At 34.4% G+C, this 14,912-nt stretch overlaps 1 protein-coding gene across 2 annotated transcripts; it reads left to right on the top strand.

The window, feature by feature from the left end:
* The first annotated feature begins 2,942 nt into the window (after positions 1-2,942).
* Positions 2,943-14,554, top strand: LOC130891011 (titin homolog). 2 transcript variants are annotated; one of them, XM_057795472.1, is made up of 5 exons: positions 2,943-7,208; positions 7,307-9,803; positions 10,087-10,376; positions 12,446-12,578; positions 14,208-14,554. In XM_057795472.1, coding segments are annotated over exons 1-5 (7,020 nt in total). In that variant the 5' UTR covers positions 2,943-3,109; the 3' UTR covers positions 14,209-14,554. The 2 variants fall into 2 exon arrangements, with proteins under 2 accessions (XP_057651455.1, XP_057651456.1); XM_057795473.1 differs by having other exon boundaries at positions 12,446-12,582.
* Positions 14,555-14,912: the final 358 nt, after the last annotated feature.

Raw genomic sequence — 14,912 nt, 5'->3', positions numbered from 1 at the left:
CATTAAACAAATTATTCGAAGTAATTTGAGTATATTTGGTCTAGACGACTGAAAGTTACTTAGCGTACATTGATAAAACGATTTGTAATTTCAACCAAGAGCAATATCAGGGAATACATTTGTTAGTAAACTGAATTTGTTACTCTAACTGTCAAAAATTCACACAATAGAATTTAATAAAACTGAGAACGTTTAAAGTTTTATCCATTTTCCATAAATTGAATCATATATTCTGTTTTTGATTCTAATTAAGTTTTTAACAAGAATATGGAAATTTGTTGTCTCTAGTTGCTGACGACGAAAGTAGTGCGATGTTGCCAAATGAATAAGTAGCAGTGAAAAATGAACCTTTATATCCACAAATAAACGAAACTGTCAAAAAACCTGACATTTTATTCAATTATTCATCATAAAACTTTGTTATTTATTGGAATAATAATTTATGATAAGTTTGAATTACATCCAACATAAATTCCCGAAGATGTTCAATGTTGTTACCAAGTGCAGGTATACCGATGGACGGTATACCTGCTGAAATTTTACAAGCAGCTATAAAAAAACGGAAAGATATCGTGCAGCCTTTAATATTTTACGTGGCTAATACCTAGACGAATAGAAAAGCGCAGAAAAGCGAAAGATCGATCTGAAAGAAAAATCAGTATAGAGGCCTCCTCAAGACTGCTAGCAAGTTATCAGAAAATATAATATGAAACAGTTAGGACGGGGATTTAAACGATTTAAAAGACTTACCAGAGCGTCAATATGGCATTTGAACTGAGAGGTCAACCACAGATGCGTTAAAGTCAGTCGTAAACATACTAATAAATGAGATACATAAGAAATCGAATAACCCTTTATATTAAAAATGCATTTAACACAGCACCATATGTTTCGCACGGCTCGGTTCTAGGACTACGATGATCTGCTGAGACTTGTACAGTCAAAAGGTGTCACTCTACTTGATTATACAAACGATATAGCTGTAGTAGTGGTAAGCAAAAATATAGAAGAAATTCAACTAAATATTGGCATCTTCTTCGCAAACAGAAAATAATCGATTAGAACTAACTAGCTGTAGAAAGAACAGAAATGGTAATAATTAATGCAAAGAAGAGACAGACTATAAAGATACCAATAAAAATATTGAAAAATTGCATAATACCTGAAAACTCGTTAACATACACAGGAATATAAATTGACCAGAAGCTAACATTTACGCCAAACATCCAAAAACCTGCCATGCCAGCAAGTCAAATGACTATGAAATTAGCGAGAATGATGATAGCCAACACTTAAGGACCCCAATCAAGCAAAAAGAGAATACAGACAGTAACCACCTCAATATTACAGTATACAGCCCCGGCATGGATCGATGAAATGAAAACAAAAGCAAACTGGAGAGCATATCGAAGACTCCAGAGATAGAATGCTCAAAGGATATGCAGCTCATATATAATCACAAAAACAGAAGCAATCCCACTAATCGTGGAACAGCCACAAACAGAAACGCATATGCTAATAAGCCAAAATACAGACACTACAGATATCGCAAACAACAACACTAATTCCAGATATAACAAGATAGACCAGCTGAGAGCATAGAAACGTCAATTTTTGTATTACACAATTTCTTACAAGCCATGGCATCTATCGATACTTCACACATAAAATTGGGAAAACTAATGAAGAAGAATGCACCCATTGTGAAGAAGTAGATATTGCTCTACACACAATCTATTGCCCTAACTGGTAGCAAGAGAGAGAGAGAGAGAGAGAGAGAGAGAGAGAGGACAATAGACAGAACTGCCACCGAGGTATCATTATCGACTTACGGAGAAAAATATTATAAGACAGGCGATGGAATATGCAGAAAAATGGAAAGCAACAGGCATAATGATAGAAAATGTCATGAAGCAGAAAAGCAAAGGAGAAACTGGAGATCGATATCAAAAGATGAAAAAATTCATATAGATACAACTACTTCTTCTTTTTTCTGATAAATTGGAACGAAATCGATGTACTTATTAAGATCAAAAGAATCTTCTTCAGTTGGTGAGTCAAGGAAATCCTTTAGCTCCATGACTGTTCATTTGCTTTGAACTGCAATCTCTTTATAGAGAGTATTTTCTAGATCTTATTCAATTACAATTTTTCACAACAGGAAATCTCAATACATATTTGAAATAAGTTGATTACCATGGAAGCAGTTCGTTTTATGACGAAAATCTTTATATTTTTCATTCTTTGATATTAAGTTTTAATTTGAATGTGTGAATATTATCTAGTAAAAAATACGTAAGCATTCATGTTACACGTAAAGGTAAAGTTTCGCTAGAATCTCACTCCAAGTATACACATTTTATGAAATTTAGATCAGACAGAGATTAAAAGCCAATACGTAAGTATTTGCGTAGCGATATAATTAAGAGTATTATAGTTAGTACGTAATTTTGATAGGAAGAATATCGTATCGAAATTGCAGATGATTCCAGCTGTGACACTGATGATAGTGTGGTTGAATAGACCGATATTAAGGTAGTTAAATAACCTCAAAAATATATGATCGAAGTCACTTACTAATGGCATTTCTGGAAATTAAAAGTTGTGAATACTTTGATCTCTGGGAAGAATAGTTGAAATTCCGACTAATCTGTTCCAAGACATGAGTGAGGAATTATTATATTCTAAGATCTTATCTGAAAAGAAACTTCTTGACTATGTGTTCAACTCTTTTATTATCATGATTTGCTAGAACGAGTATTCAGATAACGTTATATTAATATACAGTGCATGTAGTTGTATAAAAAATTTTCTTATATTACATATTCTACATTACTTGTCATTTTATTGTTGGCTGCACAACTCATATCTAGAATATCAAACTACTTGTGATTATCAATATTTGACGTAAGAAATCAAATACGAGGTTATAATCTGACAGTTGCTTTCAAATTTCATCAAATATCCATCATTAATATTCGAATCAGCATTTGAAAATGTAGAAACTCATGTTTCATACATGTACTATTTTGACTTGAAACTCAATGAATTTTCAGAAAAAATAAATGACTTGTAACATTCGGAAATTTCCAAAATTTTAATTTCAGAAATGTATGAAAATGTGGACGACACAAATAAGGAAAATGTTAGCAAAACCAAGATTGGCGAGAAAACATGTCCATCTATCCTACGTAGACATAATGCACAAAATGCGGACAACCCGGAATTGAAGCTAAGTAATAATGTTCCAAAAATCAGTACATGCTTACGAAAGAAAATATCAATAAATGATGAAAATGATATTACCAACAAATGTGTGAAATGTATTAGAAATGAAAAAACGGGAGACCAAAGAATATATGGATTCCATAATAAATTAGTTGAAATGGAGACCAGAAAATGCCCTTTCCAAGATATCCAAGTGAACACGAAAACATTGCAGCAAGGAAATCAAGAACAAGAATATGCTGCGAAAGCACTGAGTGACATAAAAATGATAGCGGAACATATGACGGTATTATCTCAAAATATACAGCCAAAACTATTAATGAAAAACAATTCAAAATCAGAAAATAACAACCAGTCCAGTTCAGGGCAGATAGTTTCGTCAAATATTCCTGTATTTCAAACTGCTGATAAAATGGAAGATAGAGGAAAGGAATTCAAAAGAAAAAAATTGTCTGCTACACAACAATCATTGAAAATTGATATCATTCCAAAAGCCATAGACAACAATGGAACAAAAGCAAAAATGTATACAATATCAAAAGAAAAATCAATTAAGAGTGAATGTGTTTGTTCAGAATCAGATCAACGAGCTAAGAAAGGATGCAACGCTGTTAAACAAGCATCACAAGTAAAATATACGCTGAGAAAATCCTTTTTGGATAGTTTGTCATCAGTTATAAATGGGATAGAACAAAAATCCATTGTTCCCGCTTTTAATAAATTACAGCTAAAAAGTATTCCACTTAAAAGTTTACCTTTATCAGTCAACAAACTCGTTTGTCCATATAGCTGTCCATCACCTGTGAAGATACCAACAGATAAACCCCAGAAATTGTTTATAGAAACAAACAAATCCAACACAAAGTTGGATGTAAAAGAGAATCTCAATCTTTGTAAGTCAAGTATATGCAAGAAGCAGACAAATGAAAATGAAATACATGAATCAGATAAATACAGTAGCTCAGAACTGAGCAAAATACAAAGCAAAACAATCAAAGCTGCATGTCCAATTGTGTGCTCGAGACTAAAAGATATAATACCAAAAATATCCAGCATTCCTGAAAAAAAGTCTGAGAATAATAGCAATTATCCATCTTCATCTTGTAAGTCTCGTATCTGCAACAAACGAGTGATCGAAGAGCGAGATTCAAAGCCTCTCTCAAATCAAGACATTAAAAGTGGAGTGAATAAAGTGAGGCTGTCGATTGAACATGGTAGTTTGAGTGCACTCAATAGACAAAATAATATTCCCAAAACTGTATTTCCAGAAAATTTCCCAAAATCTGAAAAAAAGTCAGAACCAATTCTATCGAAAGTAAATGAAGAGCAGAAGACAAAACCTTTCTTGAATCAAGAACTTAATTTCGAAACATTGAAGCTGTCGGACAAATATAGTACCGAGATTCCATGTCCAATTGCGTGCCCGAAAACAGAAGAGAAGCCGAAATATATTGTACCGGAATCATTGATATCACACAATAATCAGATAAAGCCCCATAATAATGACATACTTTCATCTCCATCTTATTCTTGTAAATCCCGTATATGCAACAAACGAGCAAATGAAGAACAGAAGACAAAACCCTTCCCTAACCAAGAACTTAATTTTAACTCTTATAAAGTTAATCTGTCGGACGAATATAGTACCGGAATACCATGTCCAATCGCGTGCCCGAAAACAGAAAAAGTATCAAAGTATATTATACCGGAATCATCGATTTCTCACAACAATGAAAAAAATCCACAGAATAATGAAATACTTCCATCAACATATAATTGTAAATCCCGTATTTGCAACAGACTACCAACTGAAGATCCGGCGCTGGAATTGCTCCCAAAACAAGAAACTAAATTAGATGGAGAGACTATAGAAGTCTCAGATAATATTGTACCAAAAATTGCGTTATCAGATAATAGTGAAGAAAAATACCGAAACAATGATATTGCCCTATCTTCGTATCAATGTAAGTCCCGCGTATGCAACAGAAAAGCAAATGAAGATCGTGACTCCGAGTTACTTTCAGCTCAAGTAACTAAACTGGAACCAAATGAAGTGAAGCAGCCGGATGCGTCCAGAAGACAAGCCAATAAATGTCCAGCTACCTGTCGGATAACTGAGAGAGCATCACAACATACATTACAATTATCCATGTCTGTTATTCGTGAGAAGAAGCTCTCTGATAATATCCTTCCACCATTGTTTTTATGTAAGTCGAAAGTGTGCAACAGACAAGCAAATATTGCGAAGTATTTTCATCCACCTGATACATCGACACCAAAACTCAACTTAATCGCAGCCCGTTCTGTCTGCCCTTCGTCGCAATTGTTAACTCCAGAACTTGGAACCAAGAAGATGAAAGAGGCATGTAGATCAAAGTTATGCCAATTGTCAATAGTCACCGGGTGTAAATCCATCATATGTAACCCAAAACCAAAGGAAACATGCCAATCGAGGATTTGCTCTATAAAATCTAAACTTGATTATGCAGAAAGTATAGGAGCCGAGGGAAAACCGGGGGATTTCGTGAGTGAACCCATTTCAAAAACTGATATTAAAGATGGGTTAACACCAATAGTCGACAGATTACCACCTCAGGATATTACGAAACAAGTTGAACCTGAAGCTGGGTATGGTATATCAACAGATATAGAAATTCTTGGAAAACCAAAAGTAGAAGAAGAGCTGAAAACAAAGTCGGTAGGGGAAGTTGAGCTACCTTTACAATCTGAGTTAATACCAGCAAAATTGGGTTCAGAACCGACAGAAACACCAGGAGTAGAATTTGTAGTAAAACCAGAAATCGAGGGAGTAGCTGAAGTTAGAAAAGGTACAATAGTAGAAGTGGATGAAACCGCCATAATACCAGCACTTAAGCCAATAGAAGCAGCTGCAATAGAGCCTAAAGGCCTTCCAATAGAGACAGAAATAGCACTTAAAAAAATACCAGATGCTGAGACTCCAATTGCAGCAACAGGAGAAGCTACAATGATACCGCAAGTGAAATCGAAAGAACAAGTAACTACAGATAAGTTGAAAGATGAAATGGATTTTGAGAAAACAAAGGAACTTGGTTTCGAGCCAAGAGTACAACAAGAAAAACAAAAGGCTGCTACTTTATCAGAAACAAAACTACAGCCTATAATGAAACCACAAGAAGACAAATCAGTAATTGAATCTATCGAGGAGTCTGTAGTTCCGTCAAGCAGAGAACGTGCAGAAACAAAAAAGACAGATTTGATTAAGCCTAGTAAGGAGCCTATAGGGAAACTTTTATTAAAACCGGAAGAAACATATGAAGTAAAGACTGATGAACTCACAGGGAAGTCAGAATCTCCAATACAACCACTAAAAGCCGATGCAGCAGTAATACCTTCAACAAAAACTGGAGATGTACCTGAAACAAAACCGAAAGAAGAAGATGTAATACAAACGAAAGTAGAATCTTCGATGAAGTTGGAGGACAAAAATAGAGCAATGTTGGCAAAGAAACCGGAAGTAGAACCAAAAGAATTGAAAAGAATGGATGATGATCATGCGAGAACTATAGACGATATGACGAAACTGCCAAAATTGGAATCCGAAGCAAAAGGAGAAATGAAGTCTGAAACAGAAAGGAAAGGATCATTGTTCGAAGAAAAAATAGGAGAGAAAGGTAAAGAAGAACTGAGGAAAAAGGAGAAGGAAATAAGTTCAGCGAAAGAGGATTATAAGGAGGAGTATGGAAAAAAGGGAGAAGAGAAAGCGGAAGAAAAGGGAATTGATAAGCAAGGAGCACAAGAAGAGAGAAAAGCTGGAGAAGAGGGAAAGAGAGAAGCGAAGAGAGAAGGTGAAGGGGATGAGAAGAAACAGAAAGAGAAGGAATCTGTTCCAAAGAAGGAAATGAAAAATTATGAAGAGAAAAAGAAGGAGGAAATAAAATACGACGTAATTCCGAAGAAAGAGAAGGTAGAAATTGTGAAAGAAAGAGGATTAACTGAAGGTGAATATCACTAAATAATACGTTAATAATAAAAATAGTGAAGTTTTCACATTAGTATGAGAACTACGAATTATTCCACTTTTTCATATTATTTTTAGGAAAATCATTAGGTGACGATAAAAGCGCGAAAATGGCAGATGAATCTGGAGATCAAAAAGAAGTTAAAGAAGATCTGAAGTCACAATTAAAAGCAGAAAAAGCAGGGGGGATAGCGGAAGACAGAAAAGGAGAACAGAAAAAAATGAAAATGGAGAAGGAGAAACAGGAAGAAATGCAAACGGAGAAAAATAAGGCGGGTGAAGAGAAATTGATTGAAACAAAAAGGGAACAAGAGGAAGATAAAAGGAAGAAAATGGGACAGGAGAAGAATAAGGAAGATGAGAAAGAAATGAAAATAGAAAAAGAAATGGAAAAAGGAATTGGAGATAAAAAGAAAGAGGAGAGGGAAGATGGAAAGGTGAAGGAACAAAAAATCGAGAAGAAGGTAGAAGAGCAACTGGAGAACCTGGAGAAAGAAAAGGAAAAGGAGAAGAAAGAACAAAAAATCGAGAAGAAGGTAGAAGAGCAACTGGAGAACCTGGAGAAAGAAAAGGAAAAGGAGAAGAAAGAACAAAAAATCGAGAAGAAGGTAGAAGAGCAACTGGAGAACCTGGAGAAAGAAAAGGAAAAGGAGAAGAAAGGGTACCAAGAAGAGAAGAAGGATAAAGTAGACGAGAAGGAGAAAGGGAAGATTGGAGAGGGAGAGAAAAAGGATATAGTGAAGGAAGAAGACGGGCGGAAAAAGGAGAAGGTGGACAGTGAACTGCCGGAGACGATGAAGGAGAAAAGAATAGAAGAGAAAGAGATGATGATGATGAAAGAGAAGGGAAAAGAGAAGGAAAAAGAGGAGACTCTGAAAGGGATGAAGCAGGAGAAGGAGAGAGGGGAGGCACCAGAGAAGCCAGAGAAGGACAGGAAGGAAAAGATGGATAGGAAGATAGAGGAGAAGAAAGAAGAGGAGAAGGTGATGGAAATTAAGAGGGTAGAAGGGGAGAGGCAGGAGATGAAAGTCAAACAAAAAGGGGAAGAAGAGAGTAAAGTAAAAGAAAGCATGGAAGTAAAAGGGAGAGAGAAGGAAAAAGAGAAAGAGCGAGAAAAATATGATGGGTTGAAGGACGAGGGACCGAGGGAGAAGGGACTAGAGAAGAAAATAAAGGGAGAGGAGAAGGAGAGAGGAAAAGAGAAGAGAACAGACGATCAGAAGGTGATTGATGCATTGGGTGAAGAAAAGAAGGAAATCGAACAAAAAAAGAAGAAAAGAGATGAAGAAGAGATACAGAAAGTCAAGAAGGAGGAGAAAGATTGGACTGAGATGGAGAAAAAGGATAGGGAAATGAGGAAGGAAGGGAAAAAGGTAACGGAGAAGGGAGAAGATAGGCATGTTGATGAGAGAAGAGGGAAAGGGATGGATCAAGAAATAATGAAGGCTGAGGAAAAAGAAAAGGAAAAGAAAGAAAAAATTGATGAACATAGAAAGGGTGACAAAGTTACAAAAGAGGCCCAGAAACCAATAGAGAAGCAAAAAGAAGCAAAAGGCGAAGAGAAAAAAACTGTATCAGGAATGAAGAAAAAGGAAGAAGAACTCCCGATACTAGCGAAAGTTTCTGGAAAAACTGAGACAAGCGCCGATAAAGAAATGGAAAAATCAATATTAGAAGCGGACTCTAAAAAATATGATATGAAAGAAAAACAAAAATCAGTGTCAGACGAAGGTAGTGGCCTCCAACCTCAAGAAAAGGTACCTGAAATGGGAGAAATTTCTGAAACTGAGGAAACCCAGCCACAAGGAATCCGTGCATTCGATAGAAAACCTGCTTCTAAGGATCAACTGGGGGAAATTTCAAAGGAGTACGCACAAGAGCCCGATGTGGCTAAAGATTTGTTAAGTAAGAAAGACAAATCAAAAGAAGAAATATATGAACTTCCAAGTAAAGGTGAAGAAGACATACGAACTAAGATGGTTGATAAGTCTAAAGCGGAAAAGGGAGATCAGCTTGATGAAGACAAACTTGGTAGAGAATTGGAAACGGATATTTCAATCAGTTATTCAGACAAAAAATTAAAACCAAAGCCGGAAGTCGATGGGAAAATAGCTGAAATGATACCAGGATATGATGCAGTTGAACCAAAAGTTATTTCTAGCGACAAATCAAAAGAAATGCAAATGGCTGGTGTGGGAAAATCGTCATTAAAAACAATGGATACTCATAAAAAAGATACTAAATGTGCTTGTACACAATTGCGCTCAAGAAAGAAAAAGCGGCCCCCAGAAATACAAAAAAAGTGTCTCTGTGATAAAGGTTTGGTTACTGATTTTGTCGAGGATTACAAGTATCGTAAATTGCGTACATTTTCCAAAGAGAAACAATACAGTTGTGCCCAAACTAATACTTGCAATATTAGGACGTCTCACAAATCAGCCTCATGTTCTACAGTTGAGAACTTTTGGGATTTGATTAAGTTAAATAAAGAACCAGAGCAAACTTTTCGCACGGTTCCCTGTCGCAGTGAATGTTTACCTCCTCCTATCGATCAAGAAAGGACAGGATTAGAAAGGTATTGTTGTTATATAGAGATATTCATGAAAATACTTATTTAGAAATGGTATTGCTACTGATAATATCCAACATTAGTAAGCTATACGCTGATAATAATATTCAATAACACTAATAGTAATATTTTCTATAGAACGATATTCTATTGTATTTCTTTTTATTTGTGACAATTGCACATATAAACCAGACATTCACAAATATCTTTTTTATGGCGATATTCCAGCAAATGTGGGATTTAGTTTTCATTGCAGACAATTCTTTCCTGACGTTTTACCTTTTTTCAGTGTCAAAGAATCTGGAATACATTGTGAATGTGGTAAGGACCCAAATTTCATAGAAATGTTAATTGAAATGATTGAACAAGCTACCGGTGAACAAAAAGAAGTAACCGGTCTGTTGTCTCGATGTATATGTGGCAATAATGGAAAAAATCTTGACTTTGCTGAAGTTTTGTCACAGTTATTGGATGAGCTAGGTTATCGAAAAAAGACCAAGCAAAAATGCAGCTGTAAACCAAAATTCTCAAAACGGAAATTTTCTAGTCAAGGACGTAGAAAATCTAGCCTAATAGGCGGTAAGTTAATTAAGTATAACATTCTCTCAGAATTTTCAGCGCCAGAACTTTGATGCGATCTAACAAAGCAAGAAACATCCCAAGTTATTAGGTAGTAGATATTATGATGCAGTTCTTTTTGAATTGCGTTATTGAAAAAAGTTTCTCCAAATTGAAAAATCCTGTTCATGAACGGAAAACCCAGCGACACTTCCCGAACAAATACGAGCTCGCGCGCGTCTTAATATTAATGTCATTATATTCTTTCAATTTCTTATTTCTTAGACCTTTTATATAATAAAATAAATTGTTATCTGTCTTTCAAAAGTTATGAAAAAACTAACAGAAAAGAATTAAATTCAAGACGATTTAGAAACATAAACTGAGCTTTACATATAGTTTATAATTTTTTTCTACGTTTCTTTAAATTCATCTGTCAAACCTTAAGAGTTACCACAGTTGTTTCTTATCACTGTGATGAATAGTGGAAAAACAACTATTAAAAAAATATTTTAAGCGTACCACATAACTATTGTTATGAATAAGAGACCTAGGCTGAAATTTCCGACAAATTTTTAAGTAGACCAATGTATTTGTAGCTAATACCAATCATAAACCAAGAAGTTAATTACCATACTGCTTTTGGTCAACGATGTTTTATTTAGCCTTATAACTCGCTAAGAAACATAAACATTATTGAAAACAGTTATGCCCTTCTATAATTCTAAGAATATAGCTGGGATCGAAAAAAGACATAAAAAAATAAATCATTTGAGATAGGATATGCAAGTGTTGAAAGCAATAAAATTTTAAGTTCAGTTAAGTTCAGTGTAACCTCATCAGCCATAACCTAAGGAAAAATCCTGAGTATACTTTAGCTTAACATATAAAATGTATCTTTTGATTTAGGTTGTTATATTCTGTCGAAGTTGTAATTCAATGAAATAACCAATACCATATTAGAAAAATTTTTTTAAAACTATTTATCATAAACTTATGAATTGCATGAAAAAGTCGATGACATTTTTTTGAATCCAGTTTTCGAAGCTTCCGATTAGTGATGCTCATATTATTGAAATGAAATGTTTTCTTGTTTCATTTTGAATAAATGTTCAGAGTTCATATATTCTATGCGTTTTGAGTGGGATTGCCATCGCTACTAAGAAGAAACGAACAGCGATATCGATGACTTCTATACAATATAAAAGATATGCGCTAAGACCAAAACCGAAATCTTCAAAATTAATAGGAAGACATATACAACGTGGACAATGCGGGACAAGATATCATTCAAGCCAAATATCTGGGAGTTATTCTGGACCAAAGACTGACCCTGAAGGACTCCGTCGATTATCGAGTGGGCAAAAGAAAGCAAGTAATCTCATGGAGTCATTATTATCTTGATATACGTATAGCATAGGAATCGCAAAAAGCTTAAGCCACAGCAGTCCATAAGCTCAGGGAAAGCAATACTCTTTGTATATCAGCATCTAGTAGATCTACCAAAGTTAGACCAGAAGCATTGAGGACACCATCTGCAAAAGATTCAAAAAGCTGAGTATCCATTCTAGCATTTATCTGATGGAGCTACAAGAAATGATATGCGTGGTGTATAAGAGCAAGAAAACAGCTGGCCCAGCAGTGGAAATAATAACCAATAACCAAATAGAGTTTGCCAGTCTCTACAGATTGGAAGGGTCTGTTGTAGAACTAGTATTAGAGAGTGAATCAACTGCTTAACATGTTTGTAGCCGTGATGAAGCTGAATTCATCACTTTTAAAGGCTGCGAAAAAAGCACACTCCTAAAGGACGTCAAAAAACAAAGAAAGTGTAGGCACTACCTTTAATGATTAACATTCGACGGACAATAAAACCTATAGAATTAAAAAAGGAGGGGACAGCAAATTGTACTAGACTTTCAACGGAATCAGATGAGAAAAAATGAAAGTGAACATATTTCTCTCTAATTTTTTTATAATTTAGTATTCGATGTCTTCGGATTGACATACTTTTACCACGATCAAATTTCACTAAAAACCTATAAGAGATAATTCAAATCTTCTTCACTAAAGTGAATTATCATTTTTAGGTCCATCAAATTCAGTAAAAGACGGTAAAAAAAGTGGTATTGGTAAAACGCGTTGTGTTGATACATGTTCTAGTAAAAAATGCACTTGCATTGACACATTGAAAATGGAAGAACGGAGAAAACGAACAAAGTAGTAGGTATATACGTATTCAAACTTTATATGTATTACTAAAATAATAACTTAATATTTCACGTTCAATACAGAATAATAAATAAGTCAGGAGGTTTCCATTGTCAATTTATTTTTTTGCTGTTATTATCTCTATTATGATTATCACATCTTTTCACTCTGCTTATGAAACTACTTATTCGTTAAATTATCTCTCACTTTTATAACTACTACACTATCGGCAAAAAGTTTGAAACCACATTAAAACAACATAATTTTCTGTCAATCGTCACAGAACCCTATGAAATAAATGTACACCTTCATATTCCATTGTAAATATCGAATATTCAAAGAACTTATCCTTTTATTTACTCCCAAGTTATTGAAGAACAAACATGTATTGTTTTCAAATACTAACAAACGCTGCATTAGAACGAGGTGGTAGATTTGCTTTAGAAATGAATTTATCGAAGACTTGTATTGAACACACTGTTCACACCACTACTTCAACAACACTCACAATTACACTATCTGAAGGTAAACTACAAAAATAATTTATGGCCCAATAACTCGATACAGGGAGACAGGTAGTTTCCAAAATCGTTGACGCTCGGGAAAACCAAGTCTAATACGTTAAGTGCAGATAATTTCATTGTTGTCGCCAGCAAACAAAATAGATGCTTAACAGCACCAGAAATCCGCGTCAAAGTAAACAAAATCCGAGTTGAATCTTTATCATTGATTACAGTAAAACGGCGACTGAGAAATGCGAAGTTGTATGGTTTTGTCGCCATTCGAAGATCTTTGCTAGAGCCACAAAAAAAGAAAAAACGGATGCAGTGGGCCCTTGTCCATCAAGATTGGACTGAAGAAGACTTCAAAAAAAGTTCTTGGGATCGATAAATTGAAGTTTAGTATTCGGTTCATAATTATAAATTTTAGTTTGAGGCAGTGCCCAAGAAAAAATTATGCCAAATATCAAGCATGGTAGTGGGTTAATTATGGTCTGGGACTACTTTACTAGCTATTTACTGACGATTAGATAAAAAATAATGCAAATATCCTAAACAAAATGAGAGTCCGTGGAATAATACCCAGGACAGGTAAAAATCAATCATTTTCCAGCAGGACAACGATCTTAAACATAGTTCGAAATTATGCTAATGATATTTGGAAGAAAAAAAAGTAAAAGTGGCTTTGATAAACATTGTTTGGCTACCTCAGAGCCCGGATCTCGATCCCATTAAACTTTTAAGGGAAGAGCTGGATAGAAACATTCGTAATTGTGGTGATTTCTCGCGAAAAGTAATGTAAAATTTTCAAATGCAAAAGTTGGAACAATATATCACGAGACACTATCAACAAATCGAGAATTGTGAAAAAAGTCATAGAATGTAAAGAAAGATTTTTTTATGTAAAATCGATTTAGCTAACTATAGCATGGACTGTCTATATTCCTTTACGCTTTTCAAGTCTATTGATTCTCAAAGTGTTTTATGGATGAATATACAGTTTATTTAAACACTTTATATTTTATTGAAATTTATTCAATTTTTCTACTTCTGGTTTGGAGCTTTTGGTCTGCAGTGTAATTGTCAAACGTGATTGAATTTTAAATCTTATCATTAGATACTAATATTGTTCCATTTACAGATATAGTCGTCTAGTATCAGAAGAAATTTACCGTTTCGTTTTATGAAGTTCTGTCAGAATAATTATAGGCTCCTCAATACTACAAATTTTGGAATCTTAGATAAATTTTTATTTAGAGTAATACGAAAGAAACTTACAATATTAAATGGGATGATAAATTACAGATTTGTGCTCTGAAGTGGTACAGGATCATTCTAGATCACAAAATATAATTCTCAAGTGGAGTACTGTGAGATTTCTCAACGCCGTTTGCTTCTTTCAAAAGCGATCTTGTATCACACAATTGTATATCATATTTTTTACGATTTTGTATCAAAATTTATATTCATCAGTAAATGAAGTACAAATTATTCTATTCAATTATTAAATACATTACTATTACTATTCAAATCAAAGATTATATACACGGATAGATCTGCCACTCTGTATAAAAATTTGACGACAAAGTTCGATCCTAGCGATATCTCTCAGGCTGGCTCCGTACCAGTTATTCATTTGATCCTTAGACAAGAAAAAAGGATTTCTATATTGAAAGATAAGATCTAAGATTTATATCCATGTTAACGATGCAGATGCGTGACGTTTGAAAATTGGCTTGCGCGAGATATTTGAAATTTCAAATTTTCAAATTTCGCGGGAAATTTGAAAATAACAGTAATTTTAAATGCTCGAGGCTAGTTGTAGCATCAAATTGTGAATTGAACA

Source organism: Diorhabda carinulata, chromosome 3, assembly GCF_026250575.1.
Source record: "Diorhabda carinulata isolate Delta chromosome 3, icDioCari1.1, whole genome shotgun sequence".
Taxonomy (NCBI): Eukaryota; Metazoa; Arthropoda; class Insecta; order Coleoptera; family Chrysomelidae; genus Diorhabda; species Diorhabda carinulata.
This window is presented reverse-complemented; position numbering and strand designations above follow the sequence as displayed.